We start from the raw sequence: 25,666 nt of genomic DNA, 5'->3' as shown, positions 1-25,666 counted from the left end.
CTAATCTTTCCAAAGCAGAAAGAAATAATCTAAAAGATGATGCAATTTGCTTTAAAATCTGAGTGTTTTCTTTTTATAAAGTCTCAAACTTGAGTGTACATACTTTCTAAGTTGATATTGTAATACCATTGCACGTAGAAAGATGATCATTTCAAACTACTCGCATAACACTTACAAAAATATTTAAAAACTAATTAACCAATATTTCTGTAATAACAGGTAAACTCTATTCTGCATGCTGTATTGTTTCAAATTATATACTTTTTTTTTTACATACATAATTTGAAAGGATGTTTAACTTGCAGAATATAAAAATTTCATTGCGAGTCAAAAAACAGATTACTGAAAAACTTATAAAGAGATAATGTATGTTGGATTGCATTGTCTAATTTTACACATGATGAGAATAATATAAATTTAAGGTAGCATATTAAAATCAATTCTTCACAAACAGTTAATAGAAAGGTATAGTGAAAACTATATATAAATAATATAACTATAATTAGCTATAACAGTACTTAAAACTATATTAACTTTGTCAATTATTATATACTAAGAATCATGAAATAACAATAAATAATACTTACTATAATGTACAGTAAACAAAAACACCATAATATGTTGTACAGTTAATAAAACAAATGAATACTCATTCCAACCACCCCAAGTATCATTTAAACGATCAAATTCATTCATAAAGGGATAAACAATACTACACTGATTCACACTTTTTTCATTAACAGTATTTTTAACATTAGGTGATGTTGGCGACATAGTATGTACATGTGAATCAGCCGTTGTCAGTCTATTATGCTTTATAAGATTCTCACAGAATGATGACAATATTGCACCAAATACAACTGGTATAAGACAGACAGTCCATAAAAATTTAGAACCATAACACCATAATACAAATAACGCCATCTGAAAAATAGTAAAATAAACTATTAATGCTAATAGCATGTCATTATTAAATACAACAAACAAAACTATTGGATCATACAGCTGGCTAATTAATAATAGCCAATAAATTACAAAGTTATTAATTTTATAATACACACTTTTGTGCGTTCAATAATCCAGTTGTATATATTCTTCCAAATGAGAAAGGAACAAATCAATAACTCAAAAAATCGTTGCTTATATCAACAGTTTTGAATTAAGGAGAACATAACGAACCTTTACATAGCAATTATCTAGATATATTTGAAGTATCATTACACAATATAGAAATCCCATGTGTTAATTTGGCATGCCACAAATATAAACAACAAAGAATGACTTCTTCATAGCAGGTGTTTCATAGTAACAAATTTTATGGCAGTATATTACCTTTAATACAACATGATTTACTGCTGGCAATAACCAACATTTGCTATCACAATGATTCACAAAACATTGTGTAATCAAAATAATCACATGCTCCACAAAGATTGGATGAGTATAACCTTCAAAACACTAACTGCTAAATAATAATTGGGCTACAAACTTGCAGTGAGGGATAGTAATCTTGAAATTTTATACATAGTAAATTATATAAACCTTAACTAATTAAAAATAAGACAAATAACTATGCTAAAAGTAACCATACCTCAGTATTAATTGATGACGTCTTTTTTTCTGTAGCCCGTTTCATGACTTGCGGATCACGTGATGAACTGACTAATGACATGGATACAGCAGGAATTATGACAACTGACAACCATATTACATGGCCTGAAATTTTATTATACATAAATACTATTAAATTATGACCATTTAAATTTAATTAAATATGATAAACTTCAATTATCCACATTAAATTGTTATTTGAAGCAATTAAATCAATTTTGAATAAACATGGTCATCAAAATTATATCTTATTTTTAAAGTTAAAATGATCCAAATTATTGAAACTGATCCTTAAAAATAAAAAACTACAATAAAACCAACTGTGAACACAGAAGAATGAAATATTAATAATTCATTCAAGTCAATTTAAAAATAATAATTAAAAATTTAATTTTTCTTTTATTTGAAACAACAGTTACGTAACCAAAACATTGTAAACAGTATATTACTACTAAGTATTATAAAACATCATGACTTGAAGATACATATTGAAACCTCGATTAAATAACACCTCCCATTGATGGACAATACTAAAAATTGGACAGTTTTATAATTCTTAATACCTTGAAAAAGGTTTTATAATAAAATACTTTAAATAATAGACAGAAAACATGACTGTATAATGAAGTTTAATTTTTACTTGTATAATGAAGAAAAATGTATTGAAATCAAAATAATTATATTTATTGTTCATGTTATGTTCTAATTTTTACAGAAGTGTTCTTCGTCTTTATCTATTGAATTTTCATTGATAATATGTGATATTTTTTATTCAATTACATACTAATATTAAGAATTTTATATATATATATATATATATATATATATATATATATATATTCCTTTATTAAGCACAGTGAAAGTGACTTGTATTTGCCATGTGGTTTTTGTTCTTAAATATTCTATAATGTTCTATTGTTTTCTTTAGTAATGATTTCATTTCCCCTTCCCACTAACTTTAAGTGTAACAAATTATGTTGTAACATGACCATTTACTGGATGGTTAGGTGTATCTGGAACCCACTTATAAGTCCTTTCTCTTGATTTGATGGTGGAGATGCTGTATCAGCCCTGGATGGATTTAAAAGAATCATAATCAAAATATAGCCAGAACTTGCACTCCTATTTAATAATAGAATTCAGGATTGTTTTTTACTTAAATGTGGCATTTCCAATATTTTATCACATTATTTAATAATATAAATTAAATTTTCCTCAAAATGAATGATAACTACAGTGCAACTCAACAATGGAAACTTATAGATTCATTAATTATTGTGCAGCATGGCTATAATATACGAACAAAAAGAAAGGCAGTTAGAGCCATTTCAGATATTCAGTAATTTGGATAATGAAGTTTTGGTATAAATAAAAACTTAAGAATGTACGTACTAATGTATTTTATTGTATGCTTATCTTTATTTGTATTTTTAATCAAACTGCAGACATTACCTCTCTAATAGAATAAAGCTCTTACTGTTAAAAACTTTATGATTATTGCTAATGAAACAAAATTACAGTAAAATTAAAACATTTTTGAGTAAATGAAAGGAAAAATATTCTATTTCAAATCTAAAGCCTTATTTATGAAAAAATATGGGTTAAACTTACTACTACTTTCAACTGCCTGTCATTTTTAAACAAATATATTGCATACTTTTGCTTTGGCAAAGTGAAATAAGTTTCACTTATTAATAAATTATTAATATAAATAAAACCTAGTTTTATTTATATAAAAAAGTTAAAAATTTTTTGATATTAACCACTGCTTATTATTTATGCTACAAATTTTGGAAATGGTTTTTTTAACAAGAAAGAAAACTTCAGTTAATAAAAGAGTTATCATCTTGTACTGCACATGTAAAGAGATTACAGCAAGATTTTCAGTTTTTTATTTTCTCACTTTTATCTAAGACATTTGTACATTATAACTGTGCCAACCATCATTTTCCTCAACTATCGAGATTAAATCAGTGAATGTTTCTGTTATCTTACAACTGTCTTTCAACAGTTATCTTATAATAAGCATAATAGCTTAAAATTTCAGAGTAGTTAGCTATGCCTGGTTGATTCATAATCTTGAAGTTACTAAAGAAATAAACAACGTATTAATAAAAAAATAAAATAAAATAATAATTGGTTAAAAATAATAAGATAAAATTTATATAAAAAAATGAATACTTCTAATTCTAGGCTAAAATAAAACTAATACTGAACTTCTTTAAATACACTTTCCAAGTAATAATAAATAGTTCAGACTAAATTCTATAAAAGCAAAGATAAATGAAAAAAAAATAATAATAATTGTAGGCAGTTAATAAATATATTAGTTTACAAACATGGTAAAAATTATAACAAATGATTTCTAAATGGAAAACACTAATAATTCAATTAAAATTATCTAAACTATATTAGTACTCGTACATCAATAAATTAATTAACAATAAATTAATAATACCTATTTAAAGTGTAATATAATAAAGTTCTCTATTAATATAATCAGTAAAAAAATAGTTGTAAAATAGATAGTATCACTTTCTGAGTAAAGTACTATCCATGAATACTACTATACAAGTGTATTCAGTTAAAAAGCATAGGAAAAGCTGGGATTGGATGATTGGTGTTCCTGAACTTTATTTTGTTTCTCTTAATTTTTTGTAGGTGGAATTTGCTTTCATGTCAGATCACCTATATTTAATCTTGTTGAATATTTTTCATTTTAAAAATATTTATTTTTAATAGAATTAAAAAAAAAGGGAATGTATTTTTAACAATTTGTAAGAATAGTTTGTTTTAAATATATTTAACCATTACTATTTATCTAATGTATCAGATTCAAAAATTATTTTAATTTTTTGAAGTCCCTCTGATGGTTCATAGTAACATATTCCCCATAATTTAAAGCAAAATGAAATTTTTGAAATGAAAAACTATTTGGTACCCGTAGACAATTTCAAAATTCTCTTTTTTATCAAATAAATAAAAAAAAAACAACACAGATACATCAAGCCACGATCCATGATCCCCTGCTCCATCTCTGTGTTACTTACTCCAATATAACCTTATAGTAACTGGTGAGACAGCTGCCTTTTTTACTGGGGTTTTGAGAGGTGCTTCTTTTTATAGCTGTGGAACTCTTACCTGGAGGGGTAATTTGTAAAAAAGGCCAACCACATTAGTGACTGAGGTGTCTATTGGATAAAGTCAGTCCACCAATTTTTCATATAATGTAATAAAACAAATGTGAATAAGGAATTAAAAAAATAACATTCGATTTTCTAAAAATTGGGCTAATTTAATTATTTTTAAATTAAAATAATGTGACTACGTAACGATTTCAAACTAATTTCTGACTACGTAACGTGTTTTGATTTCATGACACCATAACACACGGAATGTTTTTATACAGAAATGCAATAAGTTGCCGGCAAATTTAATACATATCTTCCAAATAAATTCATCACTATTACTTGTTTCTATAATTTTATTTTAATTTCAGAATGTGTTAAAATGTAACATTCACATATATCAATACATTTTTTTTTTGAAAAAAAAAATAATGTGGATGTTTTAAAAAAAAATCAATTAATTGTGTTACTATTTAAAATTATTATAAATAAGAATTACATAAATTCTTATTTACAATCCTAAATAAAATTACTACTTTTAATTTAGTCATTTATTCTTCTTTTGTAATTAATTAGATTTTATTTTTATAGAAATGTATTTAAAAACTATCTATCACTTTTTCCCATTCTACGTGGAATTATTCTGAGCTACAAAAATATTAAACTCATAACTATGTATTTTCACAGAATCTCCAAAAATCAACATCTACAAGTGAACAAAAAAGAAAAAGTTATTCCTTCTCTGGGTGTCAAGATAAAAACACTAAACAGTTTTTCACTATCCCCTACACCAGGGGTCGGCAACCTTTTGAGTCAGAAGAGTCAAAAATTACAATTTACAAAATTTCAAAGTTTTTAAATAGCCACAAAATTTTTTCAAAAATAGGTTTATTAAATAACAATTTATAGGTACTTACACTTATAATTATTATTTTAACTCTAATTTTAAAATAATAAAAGCTATAAAGTAGATAAATAATAAAATAGGTAGATAATTTATTAAATATATATTTTAATAAAAACACTTTCGCGGTAATATCCAACAGTAGTACTTTGTTTCTTTTTTGACAATTCTTATTGACTTCAAAAAAGTAGTTAGGTATCTTATTTGGAGCAAAATATGTATAATATGTATTTTAAAAATATAATACTTATTATGTTACCTATCTTATCTATTCGCTTCTAACTCTTTTACTTGAAACAACAAACTATACGTCACAGCCAAAGCACTGGTGAAGACGCCAAATTGTCTTGCATCGAAAGCGAATTAAAACCTACATAGAAACATCCGACGACAGCTTCATTCGAGAGCTTCTGACGGACTGACGACAGTGACAACGCGTGTCACGGGGGAGGGGTGCGGTGAAAAGCAAGTGCAAGTGGCAAAGCGATAGAATCGCTCCCTAATCCTCATTAATCGATTCAGAACGATTTTTATGTTTTTTTTTTTTTTTTATAAAATAAATAATATTTGCGTATGGAACTAAAGAGCCACAGCCTCACATCCAAAGAGCCGCAGGTTGCCGACCCCTGCCCTACACCTATAAAAAAAAAAATATGTACATATATGATTGATTTATTTTTTTGTTAATGATTGTATGTTACAATCACCAGATCTTTATTAAATTCTATTCTATGCTAAGAGGATTGAAGGAAAAAAAGGTTTGCAAATATTTTATAGTTCATTATTTCGGTTTAGCATTTTAGATTTCAACTTTTTTCAGGTACTCCAATAATCAAAGATGAATTTTTCAGACACTTCTTTATTGCATTTACAGTAACAAAGATTTTTTAAAATATTTTGTCATACAATAGCGGGAATGATAAATAAATCAATACTGCATTATATTGGATTAGATTTTTGGAAAAATAAAAGGGTTAAGAGAAATAAAAACAGGGTTCTTGGATAGTTCTAATTAAAGGATCACCAATGCTCTGGGTTCCAATAAAGCAGCTGCATTACCAGCTATTAAGATAATAAACAAGATACCACAAGTACAACCAGGGCTGACCCAATTCTCATCAATAGAATCAATGTTTAAAATATTGATAGCTTAATCCCTAATCAACTCTATAATTTGTTTAACATAAACATTTTAACTTAAAATAGATTCATATAAAAAATCTGGTATTTCAGTAACGCCTTATTAAAAATCGTATGATCAAAGTCTGGTTGGATAGTGGTCATCTTAGAGAATAATTATACAATTAGCAATCTATAACTAACATATAACCTCATAAGTATTAGTTGTGTACCAAGGTTTATTAAAAATTAAATAAATAAAATATTTACTGTCACATTCAGATAACTTCTTTAGTAAAATAATATTAAAATGGATAATTGAAGTGTAAACAATAAACTACTGATACTAAAAAAAACTATTACTATTATTATTAAAAATATAAATACATGCAAACAAAATAAAAGTTTTACAGAAAATACAAGAAAAATGGAAAAATATATATAAAAGTAATAAAGCAAAATGTAAAACAAAAGTTAATGCAAAAAGAGACAATTAACCTAATTCCAAACAGAAGGAAAACTACAATGATCACTAAAATTCCATAAACATTTAATTACAGAACTCACATAGATTAACACCAATAAATACCTAAAAAACAAAACATACAAAATATACAAACTACTACTATAAACATGAAATATTTTGATTTGCATTATTTTGTTATGCTGATTCATTAATGACAACCATGTTAATTTTTAATTTTTCACTACTTTATTTTATGAACAAAAGATATAAAAAAAAATCACATGATCTGAATATAAGCCACACTTGCATTAAAAAAACCAGCTGATACAGTGCCATCCCAACCCCGTAGAGGAAGACACCCGCCTAGTGACGTTCTAATCGCCACAACCCCCCACCCCGTGTTCATTGCCCTGATGGGCTTTAACAGGAGTCATCTATCACCCTCTAACATTTTACATCTTATAGTAAGTAATAAGCCTGGACTCATTGGGATGCCACCAATGTAAATGCCTCAGTAGACATTTACATCGGTGATTTATTAACTCAGATTTTGCCTATGCTGTAGGCCTTGTTCAGACATCTTGAATGTCCTATTGTTTCCCTCTGAACTAGCAATCCGAGTTGGCAGAAGCATGAATCCATTCAGTGGTACCAGCTGATATATTCAATAAAAACAAAATACCAAAACACTCAAAAATGAATATTTGGGTGACCTTATGAGAATTAAATTATGTTTAGCCAATGGTCAAGAAGTAAATACAATTGAAGTTTACAAAGAATGGATTTCTATGAAAGAAAGAACTAAAAATTTTAAAAAGTTAAAAAATTTTAATCTAAAATAAAACCAGGTACCAAATTGTTTTCATTTAAATACGTATACATACGAGGACTGTCCAAAAAGTAACTTACGTTTTAAAATAAAAAACCAACCAAATAAAAGAAATAAATATTATTATATACATTTGAAAGGGACAATCTTAAACTAATTTTCTACATAGTCACCATTTAAATTGAGGCACTTATCATAACGATGCACAAGCTTTTCAATTTCTTCTCTGTAGAAATCTGCCGCCTTAGATTTTTGGCACCCATCTTGCACAAAACTTGTGATAACCAAGTTTCCCCGATACAATTTCATGCAATAAACTTTGTGAAATTTGGGGGAAATGAAGCAAGAGTTCTGTAATTGTAATGTGGCCATTTTCATGGATTTTATCGTTGATTTTCATCATCAGTTCATCAGTCACAAGGCTAGGACGACCACTACAGTCCTCACCATGAACATTGGTGTGGCCACTTCTAAACTGAATGCACTGCTGCCTCACTCCACCTTCACTCATTATTCCAGCTCTGTACAGCTCACAAAGTTGCCGATGAATTTCAATTGGTTTGAGGTTTTTTGCCAGTAAAAACCTAATCACAGATTGCAACTCACAACTCACGGGATTTTCTATTGAAGCGCAAATTACAATAATTCGCAATGAACAAAGTAGAAAAATCACAGTCAACACACTACGACAGCTTGATGTGTACTGAGTGTAGAAACATTTTGATGCCAAGATGGCGGCTCTATCCCCACCCACCTCCATGCTAGGCACAAACGTAAGTTACTTTCTGGACCGCCCTCATATGTGAATATATTGATACATATGTATCAATTATACAATGCAATACAATTTGCACAAATTGATTTTTGAATAAATTTTTTGGCCAAAATTGATTTTTGTCTGCACAGCTCTGAAAAAAATTAAAGGGAAGTTTGAATGCAATTCATTTAATTTTTAAAGCCAAGATGCTCAAAAAAAATACAGCAATAACCAAATTGTTTAGTATTAGTATATTAATGTCACTTTTTCAAAAAATGTGTTTGGGACCTCATCATCAGGGGAAGTTTTTTGATTAAAATATTCACAGATTGATTTAAAAAATTTTTTTCAAAACATCACCCTTCTTTCTAATTTTGCAAAAAATTAATACACTCTTTCCCCTGAAGGTAGTACCTGACTACCAAGTTTGAAGAAAGTCGGTCAAAGTGGTCTAACATTATAAGACCAAACACAGGCCAACATACAAATGTACATATGCATAAACGTCTGTCTGACAAAAATAGATTTTTTAGACTTGTGAGCATTGAAATAAAAGTTTTTTCCAATTTATTTTAATTTAAATCAGTTTTTTGTTAATTTTTTTTAAATACCTCCTTAAGGCACAAAAGGTTTTTTGACAGATCTATATACTTTCCCATTTAGATTTTCAATGAAAAAGTTTTTGAAATTAAATTTTGAAGTATTTAAACCATGAAAGTATCAAAACAGAATATAATGACACAGGAAATACAAAACTTATCCCAATAACGTTTTCTCTGTTTTCAATGACCATATACAATTTAAATTTCATCACAGATTTAAACTCATCTGGTGAAATTTACCAAACCTAACCACACATTAAAGGGTGACCAAATGTTAGACGTTGTAACACTGTATCAAGTTTATGTAAATTTAAAGTTAATGAAGATATTTTATTAAATTTGTTAAATTATGACAACATACAATTCAAGATGGTTGAACAAACAAATTAATTACTGAACCAATAATTTAAAATTATTATTTTGTTATCTCTGACAATCAAATTTTGTAAGTGTAGCTTATATTCAGGTCAGCACAGTAATTGACCCCTTATTTTATTTAGTACAGGCTGATTTAAAAATGAGTTTTCAACTTTGAAGGGTATAAAAGTTTTTTCAGAATACTTTCAACTCAGTTGAAGTGTGATTTTAGGGCAAAACATATCATGTTTTTCACTAAATAATCAGTATGGTTATATATTAGAACCATTGATGGAACAACAGATACCTGCAAACTGATTTCTTGACAAATTTGATTCAACATATTTAGTGATAATTGTGCATCAATAGCAGTAATTAGATTTTTGAGTACAGCACGATTAGAAGGAAAGACCAGATAATAACGTTTCTTTAATGAAACAATGTAAAAAAAGTTGAGTAGCATCAAATCCAAGAAATGAAGTGACCATGCAACTGGGTCAGTTTGACCTACCCACTGACCTAGGAAATGGTTACTGAAAAAATGCATTTTGTGCATTGAAATGACTTTTGTGCATAAGTGTAGTAATACAATATCTAACTTAAAGTTAAAACATCCCCTACTTGGTCATCTACAACTAACTCTAGAATTCAAAAACTATCTAACACAGTATCCATTTGGAGTATTCTCAATGAAAAAGTATAGGTGGTACTATTTAACTTGGCTAAGAAGACATTTACATTTGGACAACCATGAATACGTTCCAGAGATTGGCATGGATTTTTGCTGTGGCAAGATCCTGCTTTTGTAGGTTTTACCTTAATTCTGATAAAAAAAAATAATGTAGATTCATTATCATTTAAAATTACATTACCTCATTTCAATCTACACAGTTGCAACAATTGTATACACAATTCACAAAGAGTCACCTGTTTGCATCAGTAATTTCATATAAAACAGTATTTCAAGTATGGTTACAAGTTGAAACGTTTATATAATATAGATCAAAAAATAATTTGGAAAATGTTTATTACTCATGAAGCATAACCAAGTTGATTAAGGAGAACTATGAAGATGCTTTTCCCAATCTATTTCATAGCATTATAGATGCTATGAAATAGTTCACCATAAAAGATGCAGGCACCAATTATTTCATGTCAAACAAAACTATCCAACTGCCAAAATTCTTATGCTAAATCTAAACTGTAGGTTAGATGCAGAGATGATCTAATCCTTACATTGGATACAAAAATTACACTGAACTGTAATCATAGATTTTATAAACCAAAAATACATAATGAGCTCACTAAGCACCCTGTGAAAGTAGCCACTTTATAAACTGAATCGAATAGACACTAGTGCATGTAATTTGTACTATAGCACTACACAAGACAAAACTTAATGCATTTTGCTATAAAATGACACCTCAAGTGATTTCATTTGTTTTCTGAATAACCTTCTATAAGCCTTCAAGATTGTTAAATCCTTTCTATACCACCTGCTTAATGATAATTGTAACAATTACGAGTCACTACCTCAGAATAATAAAAACAAAACCAACGACAGTTTCATATATGACTAAAGCAAATTACCTTTTCATTAACTGGCGAACTTCTAAAAGGTAACAGTAAAAATACAAGCATATTCTCACTCTTCTCTTACAATGACTGATGGTAAGTTCTTCAAGATGGACTGTAGCAAAATCCCCTGACACAGTAACTTCAAAATATTGCACTGATACATATTAAATGGTTCATCTGAAGTGGCATCAGACATATAAATCATTTTTAAAAAGCAAGATAAAAGAGGGACTACTACTTTTCTATATTTTTGATTAAGAAAGCAAAGATTTCAAACTTATCAAGTGAGAATCCAATATTACAATAAGTGGAAAGAGGATGTATATATATCTGTATAAATATATATACTTCCGATTGGCTGTTAAACTAGAAGACACAGCAACACAGTACATGCAAAGATATCAACAGGAATCTACAATACTTACACCAACCCACTGTTCACTCTGTTCAGAGCTAGTGACAGGAACATCACTAGGCGGGTGTGTTTCCCTACAGGATTGGGATGTTCAGAGCTAGTAGAACAGTAGTTGATATAATACAAAAAGTATCATTACCACTTTTGCCTATAAGATGTAACTTACAGTGTGATTCATTGTTTTCAAGTGAGAGAGACAGCAGTATTGAGATCCATAAAAGATTGTGCTTTATTATGTAAAAATGTTAAACAAAAGTTAAACAAATTGTATGATAAATGCAGATCCACAATTTATGAAATCTTAATGAATTTCTACAAAATTCAAGGTCTCTTTAAAAGAGTGTGACCTACACAAGGGTTTTCATAAGTTATAGGTAAAGTGGGTACCAAAATAACTAATTGACATGCATTAAACTCAAAAGATTTTTTACAATCTAGACATTCTTTAAGCACTATATTAAACTCAGAAGATCACAGCAGAATTGTTACTCATGATGAGAAGTTTGTGAACAAGAAACAATCTAAATAGTGGATGCATACTAATTCATTAACAGTTTAAAAATTCCAGTAACTTAAAAAAATGATACTAATATTTTCAGACTGTAAGGAAATTATGCTGACTGAATTACTTCTGATAATATCAAAAGTCTGAATGCTGATGAAGCTTTGGAGGTCAATCCAAACCAAACAATACAGTTAGGTAATCTTCAGCATGACAATGAGGCAGTTACTCTTGAAACGCATTAGACCAATTTCACTCAAACTTTCTATTCTGTGGGAATGACAGTAGAATATAAAAATTTATTCTGACTGGGCTTAAATTGACAAGATTAAGTTGGAATCTGCAATGTGAGTCACTTAGGACTAATCTTAGTTTCAGTTTAAAGAGATATAAAAAAGACGTTGAGGCTCAGTATTTGTAATATTAGGTGTACCTGCCTATACCTGGAAATGGAATGTATGAAAAAGTGCACAATCAAATTGCACACAGTTATTAGTACTAACAGTACTTATGATTCACAAGTCAAGTTTGTTTGGTTCTTTACTGATCTGGAAAAACTGGATCTCTTATCCCTCAATAATGTAGAGTTACAGTAGGTGTATGGATATTCAGAAAGGGACTAATTTTTTGTCAAAGGAGCAAATATTCCATTTATTGATCGTGAACATGTTTGTTGTAAGTTAAAATAACTTTGGCCAAAACAGTGGGTTTCTGAAGAAATTCTTGGACAACCAATCTGATATGAAAATTTTCAAGTTTTTCATTCAGGAATTGGGTAAATTCTGTATTGCTCTTAGATTTTATACTCTAAAATTCTTTATTAAGACTGAACAGATTAATCAAGACTGAACAAATTAAGAAAATTATAGAGTTTTCTAATTAAGCATATTATATTAAGTCACATTTAAAAATACTGTAATATAAAAAAAACTGTGCAGATTTTGCCAACAGCCCAATGAGACTATCAGGCTCTATATAGGATGCGTTTACAAAAAAAAAATTGACAATAGAACGATATGTAACAGAGATGTAATAAACCCTTTAAATTCTGTTGCCTGGACTGAGGCCTGCTAGTTTAACTGATCAAATCAAATTAACCTAGATATGAGGCGCAGTTCAAAAGTAAATGCACTATTGGTTTGTGCATGCGCAGTAGCTTTAAGTGGTCTGTTGGGCATGTAACTGCCAAACTGCCATCAGTTCATTGTTGTTTGCCTTTAACAAACAACATGACAGTATGCTTTTGCCAAGACAGTGTGTTAAAATGAGTGCAGTAATAGCAAATTCCTCCAGTTGTGAAGTTCGACCAGTGATCAGATTTCTAAATGCAAGAGGACATAATACTGCTGAAATTGACCATCAATTTTGTAAAACATATGGACTACCACAATGAGTGAAGGAAAAGTGAGACAATGGCGTTATGTGTTGCAGAAGAAGGAAGGTCTTCAAATGTTCATGACAAACAGAGAAGTGACAGCCATAGTGTCCAGACTGGAAGTCCATTGAACATAGTGAATGCAAAAGTGAAAGAAAATCGTATAATAAGCAATCTTTCTCTTGAATTTCCAAAAGTTTCAAAGACAAGATTGTTGAGAATCGTGACAGTATGCACGATAAGTGCTGAACATTTTGACAAGTGCTCACAAAGATCACAGAATGACATCTGTCTGTGCTTTTCTCAATCACTTTAATCATGAATGGGATAAATTTTTTCCCCATATCATCACCGGTGACAAGATGTAGATTTTGTATGTCAATGCTGAAATGAAACAACAATCCATGTAGTGGCTTCATTCCAGTTCACCTAAACTGAAAAGATTCAAACAAGTCCAATCTCAATGGAAAATCATGGCAACTGTATTCTGAGACAAAAAGGTGCTTTTGATTGATTTCATAGAACCTGGAACATCAATCATATCACAAGTTTATAGTGAAACATTTTCTAAACTGCGTTGTGCCTTTCAAAACTAATGACGGGGAATGCTGAGATCAGGAATTGTTCTTCACGATAATGCATGTCACACATGCACAACAGAAACAATTAAAAAATTCAGATGGGAAATTTTTCATCATCCTCCTTACAATTCTGATTTCACTCGCAGTGACTAAATCTCTTCCTACATCTCAAAAACTGGCTTGTGTCTCAACAATTTGAGGAAAGTAAATAGTAGAAAAATGCAAAAATGGCTCCAATCCCAGGTAGTGGAATTTTATGCACTGGATTTGAAGAAGCTTGTTTCACAGTATCAAAAGTTTTGAAATGAAATGGTGATTATGTAGAAAAATAAATATCTAAGTATTTGAAACTATAAATAAATTTTTCATTTTCTTCATTCTCATTTTGTTACCAATTGGCCCTTACTTTTAAACCGTGCCTCATTCTACATCCTGCCCCTAATTTCTTTTGTTGATTTCTAATAAACAACACATCCTAGACTGGTGATCCAGAGATTTAATAAGCTACTGGAACACTTATATTAAAAAAATTGAGTGCACTACCAAACTGTATAATTCCTAAAGCAATAACTAGTAATTATAACGTCTTATCCTATTAAAAATTGTCAGTCATATATCTAACTGGAATGAAAATCTCAATACAAGATATTTTGTTTTCATTCATAGTCACTTTCAAAGGCAACTTCCTAATTTTTTGGGTCTTGTATTTTCATTAATGAACAAAAGAAAGCAGAAGATGAATGAACAATGTGTAAAAAATTTTAATTCTTCAGAATTAAAAACAAAATTTATAAGGTAACAGTTTTTCACAAACTAAATGCAATAGATTTACATGAAACTTATTACGTTGGTTTAATTTTTTGTTTTGTTTTTTCCAAAGTAGTACACACCTTAATTTGACAAAATTCCTTGAATTTGTATTACCAGTGCTGAAGAGTGGAGGCAGCATTAGGAGTGATGTCAAAAGTTGTGCACAGCTCAATGATACAACACAACACACCCAATACTGAGTACAGTTCCATACGTGTTTCATGTAATGACGTGCCTGAAAACATACAGTAAATATATACCTCTAAATATATACATATGCACCAGTAGCATGTTACAAAATTAAAAAAAAAAAAATTTTTGTTAGATTTTCAGTGAAGGCTTTATGAAGTGTATTTTTACTTTTATTTAAGTGAATTTTTTCTTTACTGGAAATAATATGTTTTTTTCATTAGGAGTATAAGAGTGAATTGACTTACTTAATTTTGAACATCATGTGATATTGTGTAATTATCACATGAGAGTTAAAAAAAGACTACTGTTACTCATACTGAATTTTTCCATATTTTCATACTCAGCTAAAAGCTGTGGCATTCAAAGGATGATGTCTGTCCACACTACTGAACCTTGCACATACAGCAAATATACATTAGAATTCTAGATTCAAATATCATCCACAGGATCATTAGTAATTCGGAGCACAACAGGATTAATCTGATGATTTTTATTTTCATATTTTTATTGTAAAAATTTTTAACCAACTGAGCTATCTGTTACATCTAAATTTAAGGTACTTAGTAACATAAGAGGGATGTTCAATAGTTAATAAGACAAACTGATGTAGAGAAAAAACGGTTCATTCAATGACAATGAAACTTTTTGAGGGTCAAGTTGGCAAACCTTGGGAACACATTTAATCAGATGTTCAATCATAATTAATCTAAACATAAACTCTTTAGTTGATTTCAGAATGTCAGCTCTGCTTGAAACATGTGCACTAGAGGAGCAACATTTAGTGATGTTTGTTATCAGGTGTGAAACCAGAAGAAAGTTACTCAAGAATATTGAAATATTGAAACAGTATGGTGAAAAGTGTTTAAACTCCAGTATAAGTACATTTATAAGTGAAAACAAGTACGACTGATCTCCATCACTCTGGAAGATCAGTTGAAGTTTCAACTACCGTGCTGCAAAATCGCATAAATGATCTTAGTCATGAAGACAGGCAAGTCAAAATTTCCTAAATTACTAGTTTGTGTAATATTATTGTTGGAACCATACATTCAATCATTCATGATATGCTGAATTATTGCAAAACGTGTTTGAGATGAATTCCAAGGCAGCTGACTCAAGCCCATACAGACACGGATTCGCATTTGTTCTGAGTTCAAAGAATGGTTTGAAGTGGAAGGTAATGTGTCTAGATTGAAAAGGGATGAAATGTGGATACACCATTTCAAGCCTCCAAACGGCAAAGTCTTGAGTGAAAAATCTGGATTCACCCACAAAAAAAAAATTCAAAACTCACACTGCTAAAGTGATGTTGATGATCTTCTCAAGGCCCAATTTTTAGTGAATATTTAGCAGAACAATGTACTGTGAACAGTGAGTACTATTTTAACATGCTCAAATAGAAAGTGAGACCTGTAATAAGGCAAAAACATCAGGGTCTCTCTCAAAAGGTGTGATTCTCTTGTATGTCAATGCACGCCCCCACATTGCTCAGAGAACAGGAGAAACACTCGAGAAGTTGGGTTGGGAGGTGTTGCCACACATTCCTTACAGTCCAGACCTCACCCCATCCAATTTTCATTTATACAACCCGCTAAAAGACTTTTTATGTGGCAACAAGTTCAATGCTAACAAAATAATCAAAAAAGCAGAACATAAATTATTCAAACAGCAAGGTAAAGACTTCTACGCTGCAGGAATAAGAAAGCTCACAGAATGATGGGGTAAGTATCTTAATGTTGCTGGATACTATATTGAAAAGTAGTTTAAGTTTCATTCTCATTAAATAAATCATTTTTTCTCTACATTAATTTGTCTCGTTAATTATTCAAAATCCCTTGTATTTTCATCACAAACTGAATAATAATTAATTATAAATATAAACTGTAAATAATTAATTATATTCAGAATCATCACTTATATTTTAATAACACATATCAAAATCATTTTCTGTTTAGGGAAATAATAATTTTATAAAACAAATAAAATACAAAATATTAATATATTTTTAAAATGTATTGTACCTTTGTAATAAGATGAAATATAGAAAAAGAATCTTCACGTGATATACTAACAGAACAAGGTATAGAGTTCAGTAACTTTGATACACAAACTGGCGAAGGACCTTGATGATCAGGATCTGTAGGTTTACAAACACACACTTTTTGGCAAACTTGTGGATATAATGGTTCAACTGCTATGCTAAAATAAAAAACAAAACAAAAAATATATATATTTAATTTATTTTAAATTATTCTTTATTCTGTTATTCCTAATGTAGGGAGAACCAAAGGTCACTTAAAATATGATTCTTACACCATACAGACATCAAAGTACAGAAACATCCAACATAGCTGAAATCCGTATAATGAAAAAAATCTCATTATAAATAGTATATTAGAAAATTTATACATTTTAAAAGTAAATTGTAATATTAATGAAAGACAATTAGAAATATATTAGATATATAAATTACAATTCATATATCCATTCATAGGCAAGAGTATAAGAAGGTACATTATTTAAATTAAAAAAAGAAGGGACAGTAGAGAGTGTCATGTTGGTATTCTCTTCACAAGAAACAATAATAATATAATTTAATAATATAATGATAATAAAATTAAATAAAATGATTAGACAAGGTAATTCAGATTTATTTTTAAACATTTAAATTTAATTTTTAATTTCATGATAATATAATATTTTTACCTTCCTAACGAATATAACTAAATAGCTTTTCTACCTATATTAAAGTGGAAAGTAAGGCAGTCATGTCAAGAATGAGATACTGGGTTTTTTGCAAATCTGTATGTTTTAGGGTTGAACTAATTCAACTAGACCAAAAAACATATACATGTATGAATGTGTGTACATAAGTCTGTAGCACTGGTTTTCGCCTTATATCTCAGGATTGACCTAACCGATTTTCTTAAAATTTAGCTCAAATATTTCTATAAGGAGCATTGATCACGCAATTTTTTAAAAAAATTGTTGAGGGGTGGGCAAAAAAACCAATATTCAATTTTTTTCAGAGAAGAAAAAACTTAACGTTAGCAAATTTGTTACCTACATTGCATATATAAATAAAAACAATTTTTTCAAAAAAAATCAACCCCCACTTAAAATTGAATTATATATCATTTTTTTTTGTTTTTTCTTCTCCCTTCAGATTTCATGTTAAAAAAAAATTAAATATTTTATAGGTTATATATAAGGCTATCAAAAAGGTCTACAATTTTCTTAAATTATAAACCCCGAACCTTCAACACAGAGGTTTTCTGAAAATTTTTACGCTGTTTTTTGCCTTATTGAAGAGTTTGTTAGATTTAGAGAAAACTTTACTTAAATTTGTAAACCTCAACCTTATTACCTTATTAATAAACTATCTAACTATTAACAAATTATCTTATTGTTATATATGAATAATTTTATACATTTTTTTTAGTTTATTCCCACCTCTAAAAAATAAAATACTTTGTTTTTTGGCTCGTAACTTTTTTAATCTTTATAATTTAAAAAAAATCTTTTTATTTTTCTTTGTCACTTTAAGGGCAATTAGAATTTAAGTAATTTTAGTCCATATAATATACCCCGTGCACAAAATAAGAAGCAATTTTTTTAGTTACTATCAATGAAGTTAGTTTTTTTTTTCAATATTAATTTTTATTTTAATTTACATTTTGTTAAAGATCACTTTTTTATAAAAATATTTTTACTAAATTGTCTCACAGAGTAAGAGAGCCAACAAAATAAAAAATTTTTTCACTTGAAATTTGGAAATTTTAATCCTTAAATTTTATTTTTGTAATCATTAATTCAATAAAAAATCCCCTTTCATATGGGGAAGAGGGAAAAATTATAAAAATAAAACTTTGTTAAGTTGATTAAATTTTTCAATAAAAAAGTGTATTTTTATTGTATGACTTCACTGGCATAGCTAGGCAAGTCATGCAATACTTTCCCAGCTTTTATTTTTGGTTATTTATAACCCGTTCTTTTATAATTCATAACAGTAGTAATGATGGGTACACACTTACAACATATCATTCATTGAGATACTGTACAAACAATGAATCCACAAGGTACGAATATCTTCTTGTACAGTTAAATAATAATATATTAATAATTGTCTAATACACAGTCATCACAAAATATAAATTATGAGAATATGAATAAGATTTAAAATTTGACTCATACACATATAAAATATTTTTCTGAGCCAACTGAAGTAAACGAAATGAATTTGTCACTTTTAGAGCTGGATATCTCTTGCACTTTGGTAAGCTTGCCATACTGATATACAAGAAAGATAATGGGAAACTATTTCATTCCTTAAATCTCTTAACAGACTTGGCATGGGATGCTTATTATATTGAGGATGGCTATGCCATTTTCAGAAATGTCAATTCGACCACAAACTTTATGGCATGACATCCATCTATCATACAAACTGCACAAGAAAGAGACTTAAAGAATTACCAATTTTATCATACAACCGAAAGAAAGACTGTCATATAGCCTTAAAACTAAAAAAAAACACAAATTTTTTTAGGGTAAATAAATAATAAATAACCTTGCATTACCTTGCATTAGCTTGTAGAAATATTCCAACATTATCAGCATTAGCAGAAGAACCAATAACACAAACTACTTCATCATATTCCTGCATAATTGAAATCATTTCTCTAGTTGTGCTTGGTGTACAATCAGTAAATAATGATACTAATAATGGTACATTATCAACCTTATCCAAATGTGGCCTAATGTTCTCAATTCCTCTTGGTAACTTTGCCTGTAGAGTAAAAAAAAAAATTTTTTTAATTAACTCTTTGAAGACTAAGTTCATGCACTTATTTAAGTCCACTTGGTGTTTCTACTGAAATAATATTTAAAGTACCTTAGGTTTTATGTTTTACAAAATTATTTATTGACTAATGTCATGTTTTCTCTATTTTAAATACTTTTTACATGAACTAGTAAGGAAAAAATTATGAATATAGCATTTATCAGTTAAATCTAGCATAACATATATATTAAAAAAATAAAATTATAAAACCAAAATTCATACATACAAAAAAGGGTTTTATAGTGGTAATATATGCTATAAACTGAAATAAATTGTCTTGAAAATAATGTTTAGTCATGGAGATCGATAGCTTCACACACAGCTCAATACATAAATTATAGAAAATTGAAAAAAATTGTTAGAATTAAACAGAAGTAGCAACTAGCGACATCAATGTAAAGAAAATGAACTATATTGGTTGATACTGAAGTTGGCAAACGAGTAGCATACAGGAAAATGTATTTAGAACAATGGATCCAGCACTGTATCTCATCTGGCTGCCAACTGACAAACTAAAAAATCATGCCTTATCATGTATGGCTGTCAACTAGAAAATATTTAAACCATTAGATAGCTTTCTTTAATAGATAATTAATTAGCATGGGGCTCAGAATATGGTAGCAGCTAAAAAAATTTTCCTTACCTGTTAACTTAAGTAATTTTTTACATTTACTGTTTTTGGTTCACTTCCATATTTAGTACTTTCACACAGATCTCTGTTTCACGAGAACAGTTTTTTCTTTTTTTTACAAAACTTAATGTAAAATTATAAAGAGATATATTTACAATCTCAGTCGCTGTTAACAAATTTTATATTTTGTAACTTTTACCTAATATAGATTAGATATTTTTATTACAGAACTTACACTATTTTTTAAATGATGTGTTTAATTAAATTCATTAAAAAACTCATTTTGATTAAGTATAAATTTTATGTAAAAGTACCAAATACAAAAAAAAGAAAAACAAAAGCATTAAGTATAATAAATTAAATTTGATAATCATATTCTACTTTTAGAATACCATCTGCTAAACTAATTTGTTAAATTACTTGTGTATTTATCACAGCTATGTAACACTAAACATTTCATGAAAATTTCTACCTAAAATATTGTTTTATATATATCTACTTTCATAAAACATTTATTTTACTTTTAAAATACATTTTATTAATAAGATTTCACAGTGCTTTCATGAAAAATTAGGGTAAGATATATCTTATCTCAAAATTCTGTATTAGGTGGTTTATTTAATAGAATTTAAATATAATTTAACAGTACAGAGGAAAAATAATAATATTAAAAGATTAATTAATCAACAATGTTACCTAAAATTAACACTTGACTATCTTGAATACTGAATAAAATGAAATGCAACATAAGGTTTTTTAATTAATGATTGCAGAGATTAGAATGCAATCAAGGAACCCACACTTCTACCTTCTTAAATCTATGATGTCATATTTAAATGCCTACACAGCTGACTTAGAAATATTTAAATCCCCTGGCAGTATGTTGGGGAACACAATAATACATAAAAAATCAACAATAAAAATTTTTTACTGAAAATGTTCCACAGTTCCAATTACAATTGTTTTTCTTTCTGTTATCTTTCTATATAAATCTGGAGAAAAATACCAATTAAAACAATGTGTCTCCTCAGTCCAACAATGGTTCACGCCCATCGATTACAACATTAGTACTGGCAGGAAAGGTAGGATTTTTCATATCATCACCTACATAAATTTTGAAATATAAAAATAACCTAAAGTAGATTCACAAATTTTGTAAACTTTTTTATTCCAAACCACATTGCACAAATGAAAGGCAACCTCTGAATTTCATTAGACTATCATCCAAAGCTATGTTCTGAGAAGGGAGATGTAATTCAGTAAAATTTTGTAGAAAAATGTTGAATTATAGGCTTAATTTTTTTTAGTTTATCATTTTCATTGTTGTCAGTAGTAAAATGCAAGAAACGTGAAATTAGCTTGAATCTCTCTCTGCTCATTGTTTGGTGAAATATAGGTGTGTCAATGCATCTATTTTTACTCCAGTACAATTTGATATGCGATTTTCGCAACTGCGACATCAAAATTACATCGGCAGTAATTTGAAACCATTTATCATCATCTTTCAACTTTTTCCTAACAGAATTGTTCAGTTGTTTCGTAGTATATGCATTAGTTTCGTCACAGATTTTATCAAAGTTTCCATATACTTCGAAAAAATTTGAAGTTCTGAAGGTGGATCTGGCTCAAACTTATTCAATATATCTTCACAAACGCCATTACGTTTAGTAAAAGAATATAAAATGGGGTTATTTTGAGTTTTTGTCTAACTCCAATCACTTAGTTTTTTCTGCGTCACAGTATATATGCACTTAGAAGGGCCTGGTGCGTCATCATTATTATCATCACTTTCCTCACTAGATTCACTAGAACTATTACTACAACTTTCTTCAGACTTTGACTCATCATCAGAAAAATCACTACATTCATTATGACTGTATAGAACCCTTTCTAAACACTTTGTCAATTCTTCAGCATCACTATGAAACCTTTTCTCCACCATGAAGGTTACTGACATCATCAAAAAAAATACAAACTAAGAGATGGAGTAAGTCTGTGCCTGTTATTTTGATAAGAAGCAGTGAGCGAGGCTAGAAAGGGGGATTTACAAAAATCACATCAGCACTTCACTTCAGAATACATTACAATGCCATCTATGAGCTACTATTAGTAGCTCATAGATGTACTATTTCATATACATGAAATATATACATGTATATGGAGCACTGAAGCATTACGACTTGAGGTCGTCATATGACTCGAATGGGTTAAGTAGTTCACATCATTTGAGTTGACAAGAAAACTCAAATATCTAACTCCCAGTGATAATGGTATGAACTACAATTGACAAGTACCTTTTTTAGTCACTTGCAATTTTTTGTTTTAAATTACAGAAAATTCTATTTCCACAGAACATTGGAACAAATGGTTGCAAAATATTGCTCTATAAATTTAATATTTCCTTTATAATTATTTTCAGTAATTAGTATTTTTTTTAATAAATAATCTTTATTAGGTAGAATTAAATTACCTATAGGTTTTTTAGTAAATCTTCTATGTTTATTAGTCATTTAACAAAGGTATTGTACTTCAAACCTAAAAAAAAACTTTGTTTTTGACCCCAAATTTTGTGTTTTATGTCAGATATCTTAAAAACTACTGGAATTACAGTTCTGAGACTTGTTTCCCATAACTCGAAAACTAAGCATTTCCATACCTACGTTTATATGAACGTTTTCCATTATTTTCACCAGCAGAACATGTCCTGAAAGTTTCTCTGTTTCTTCGTGGACACCCTATATAAAACATTTATTTTTTCATAATTTGAAAGCTGTAGGCTAGGAAAAGGTCTTTTAAAATAATGTTTAATTAACAATAAACCAAAAAAAAGATAAAAATGAAATAAACAGGTATTGATGTTTATGTGCTTCTTACCTGCTTGCATAATATTTGTTGTGAAAACGTCATGTCTGAACATTAAAAAAATTCAATTGGTGTAGTATATCCCGGATGACAAAAATAATTTCTTGAAGAAATGGGTACAGAATCCAGTTACTGAAAAACATTGTTGCAGCTTCCAAGTTACCAGATGAGATTCACTACCAGCAAATGAAATGTCTGCCAGTAAAATATTACAACTACAACTCATATCTGAAGATTTAGATACATTTTGGCTTGTTTGTCAAAGTGAATATGGAAATTTAGTCACATAAGCATGAAAATATTAATCCCTTTCCCTACAAGTAATCTATATGAAAAGGGTTTTTCGTTTATGGTTGTGCTAAAAATTAAAAATAGAAAGTCTTTTATACTTGAAAACAATTTGTATTTGCGTGTTTCTAATATAAATCGACGTATGAAGAAACTTATAAATGAAAATAAAATGCAACCATCAAATTAATTTATTTTCTTTACATGTGAACTTGTAAATATAAGTAAAATGTTTATAACAAATGATTGTTTCTCTCATAAAATGATTTCATTATTGTTTATGTGTAAAGTTGTAGGCTAATTTTACGACCCCGCCCTTTCATATCACTGCAACCCCCAGATTGAGAAACGCTGATATGCATTATTTACTGAAATAAACTTTTTAAAGATTCACATTATTCCTCTGTACTGTATAAATTACATTAAAATTTATATTAAAATAAATCACCTGGTACAGAATATTAGATAGACATATCTTACCTTAATTTTTCTATGAAAGTACTTGCATGGGATCCTGAATCCTCAGTCACGACTGAAACAATTCTATTATTGCATACTCAATATTCTGTACTAGGTGGTTTATAATATACAATTTAAAAATATATGGCATATGTTTTATTAATACAATAAATTCATTACAATATTCTAATTAATCTTTTTCATCCAAAAATTTCCATCCATTCATCAGATGAATTTTCACACATATTATCATCAATGTTTATAAATGCATTATATTTTTTTTCAAATTTTTGGATGAAGACTGCTCAAAAGGTGCAAAACCAAGTAATGAAAGTACACTCTTACAACTCTTACACCATTAAACAATATTTTTTTCCATCTGTAACACAAAAGTAGACATTGAAATGTTAATTCTGTATTTTCTTGTAATGGCTAATTAATTTACATCATCTCTAATGTCTATGAATAGTTAATATACATCATCCTGTTTTTCCTTATTAGTGACAACTTCATTTTTAGTTAGGTATTATGAGATTTATTATATCATTTCCCCAGCATACAACTCTGTTTGTCAACATGTTTGGATAAACCAGAAACCAAACCCACCGGATTGGTCTAGTGGTGAACGCATCTTCGCAAATCAGCTGATTTTAAAGTCGAAAGTTCCAGCGTTCAAGTTCTAATAAAGACAGTTACTTTTATACGAATTTTAATACTAGATCATGGGTACCAGTGCTCTTTGGTGGTTGGGTTTCAATTAACCACATATCTCACAAATGGTCGATCTGAGACTGTACAAGACTACTTTTCACTTACACTCACATATCTTCATTCATCCTCTGAAGTAATACCTGACAGTGATTCCCAGAGGCTAAACAGGGAAAAAGAAAGGAAAAAGAAAACCAGAAGCCAATCAGGCAAGCACGTTCCTAATGGGATGGCATCTCAGTCTGTAATTTTCTTTGCATAGTCACTAGTCACCTGCATTCATGAATGTGTATTCTTCAATAAATCACACTAATACAAATCCTTCTATTATTTCATATCTATAAAGATTATTCATGATATGAAAATATTGTAATTTATTAACCACGTACTAATATATAGTATGGTATGACAAGGCTTACCCTATTTGACATATCAAAATTAACTGGAACACTTTGCTCTGTGCTGTCAGTTAAACAACTTAATGATTGAGACTGCCAATCTCCTGGAACATTTTGCTGTTGCTGAATTATTACACTATCACCATCACCAGTTGTTTCATCCTTTGAATCTCTGTTAAATAATATTAAGATATAAATATTAATATATAATATTAAAATATAATATATAATATTATATTAAGATATAATAA

The 25,666-nt window shown here is 28.9% G+C and overlaps 1 protein-coding gene across 1 annotated transcript in view; it reads right to left on the bottom strand.

Moving 5' to 3' along the window:
• The window catches only part of l(2)k05819 (transmembrane protein 94-like protein l(2)k05819), a 116,505-nt gene that overhangs the window by 10,225 nt on the left and 80,614 nt on the right, over nt 1-25,666 (bottom strand). Inside the window, exons 17-22 of the mRNA XM_075374755.1 lie at nt 25,437-25,587; nt 19,807-20,015; nt 17,248-17,425; nt 15,149-15,269; nt 1,592-1,716; nt 588-924 (exon numbers count right to left, since the gene is read on the bottom strand). Coding sequence (XP_075230870.1) covers nt 588-924; nt 1,592-1,716; nt 15,149-15,269; nt 17,248-17,425; nt 19,807-20,015; nt 25,437-25,587 — 1,121 coding nt within the window. The remainder of the gene's footprint in view (nt 1-587; nt 925-1,591; nt 1,717-15,148; nt 15,270-17,247; nt 17,426-19,806; nt 20,016-25,436; nt 25,588-25,666) is intronic.

Source organism: Lycorma delicatula, chromosome 9, assembly GCF_047948215.1.
Source record: "Lycorma delicatula isolate Av1 chromosome 9, ASM4794821v1, whole genome shotgun sequence".
NCBI lineage: Eukaryota > Metazoa > Arthropoda > Insecta > Hemiptera > Fulgoridae > Lycorma > Lycorma delicatula.
This window is presented reverse-complemented; position numbering and strand designations above follow the sequence as displayed.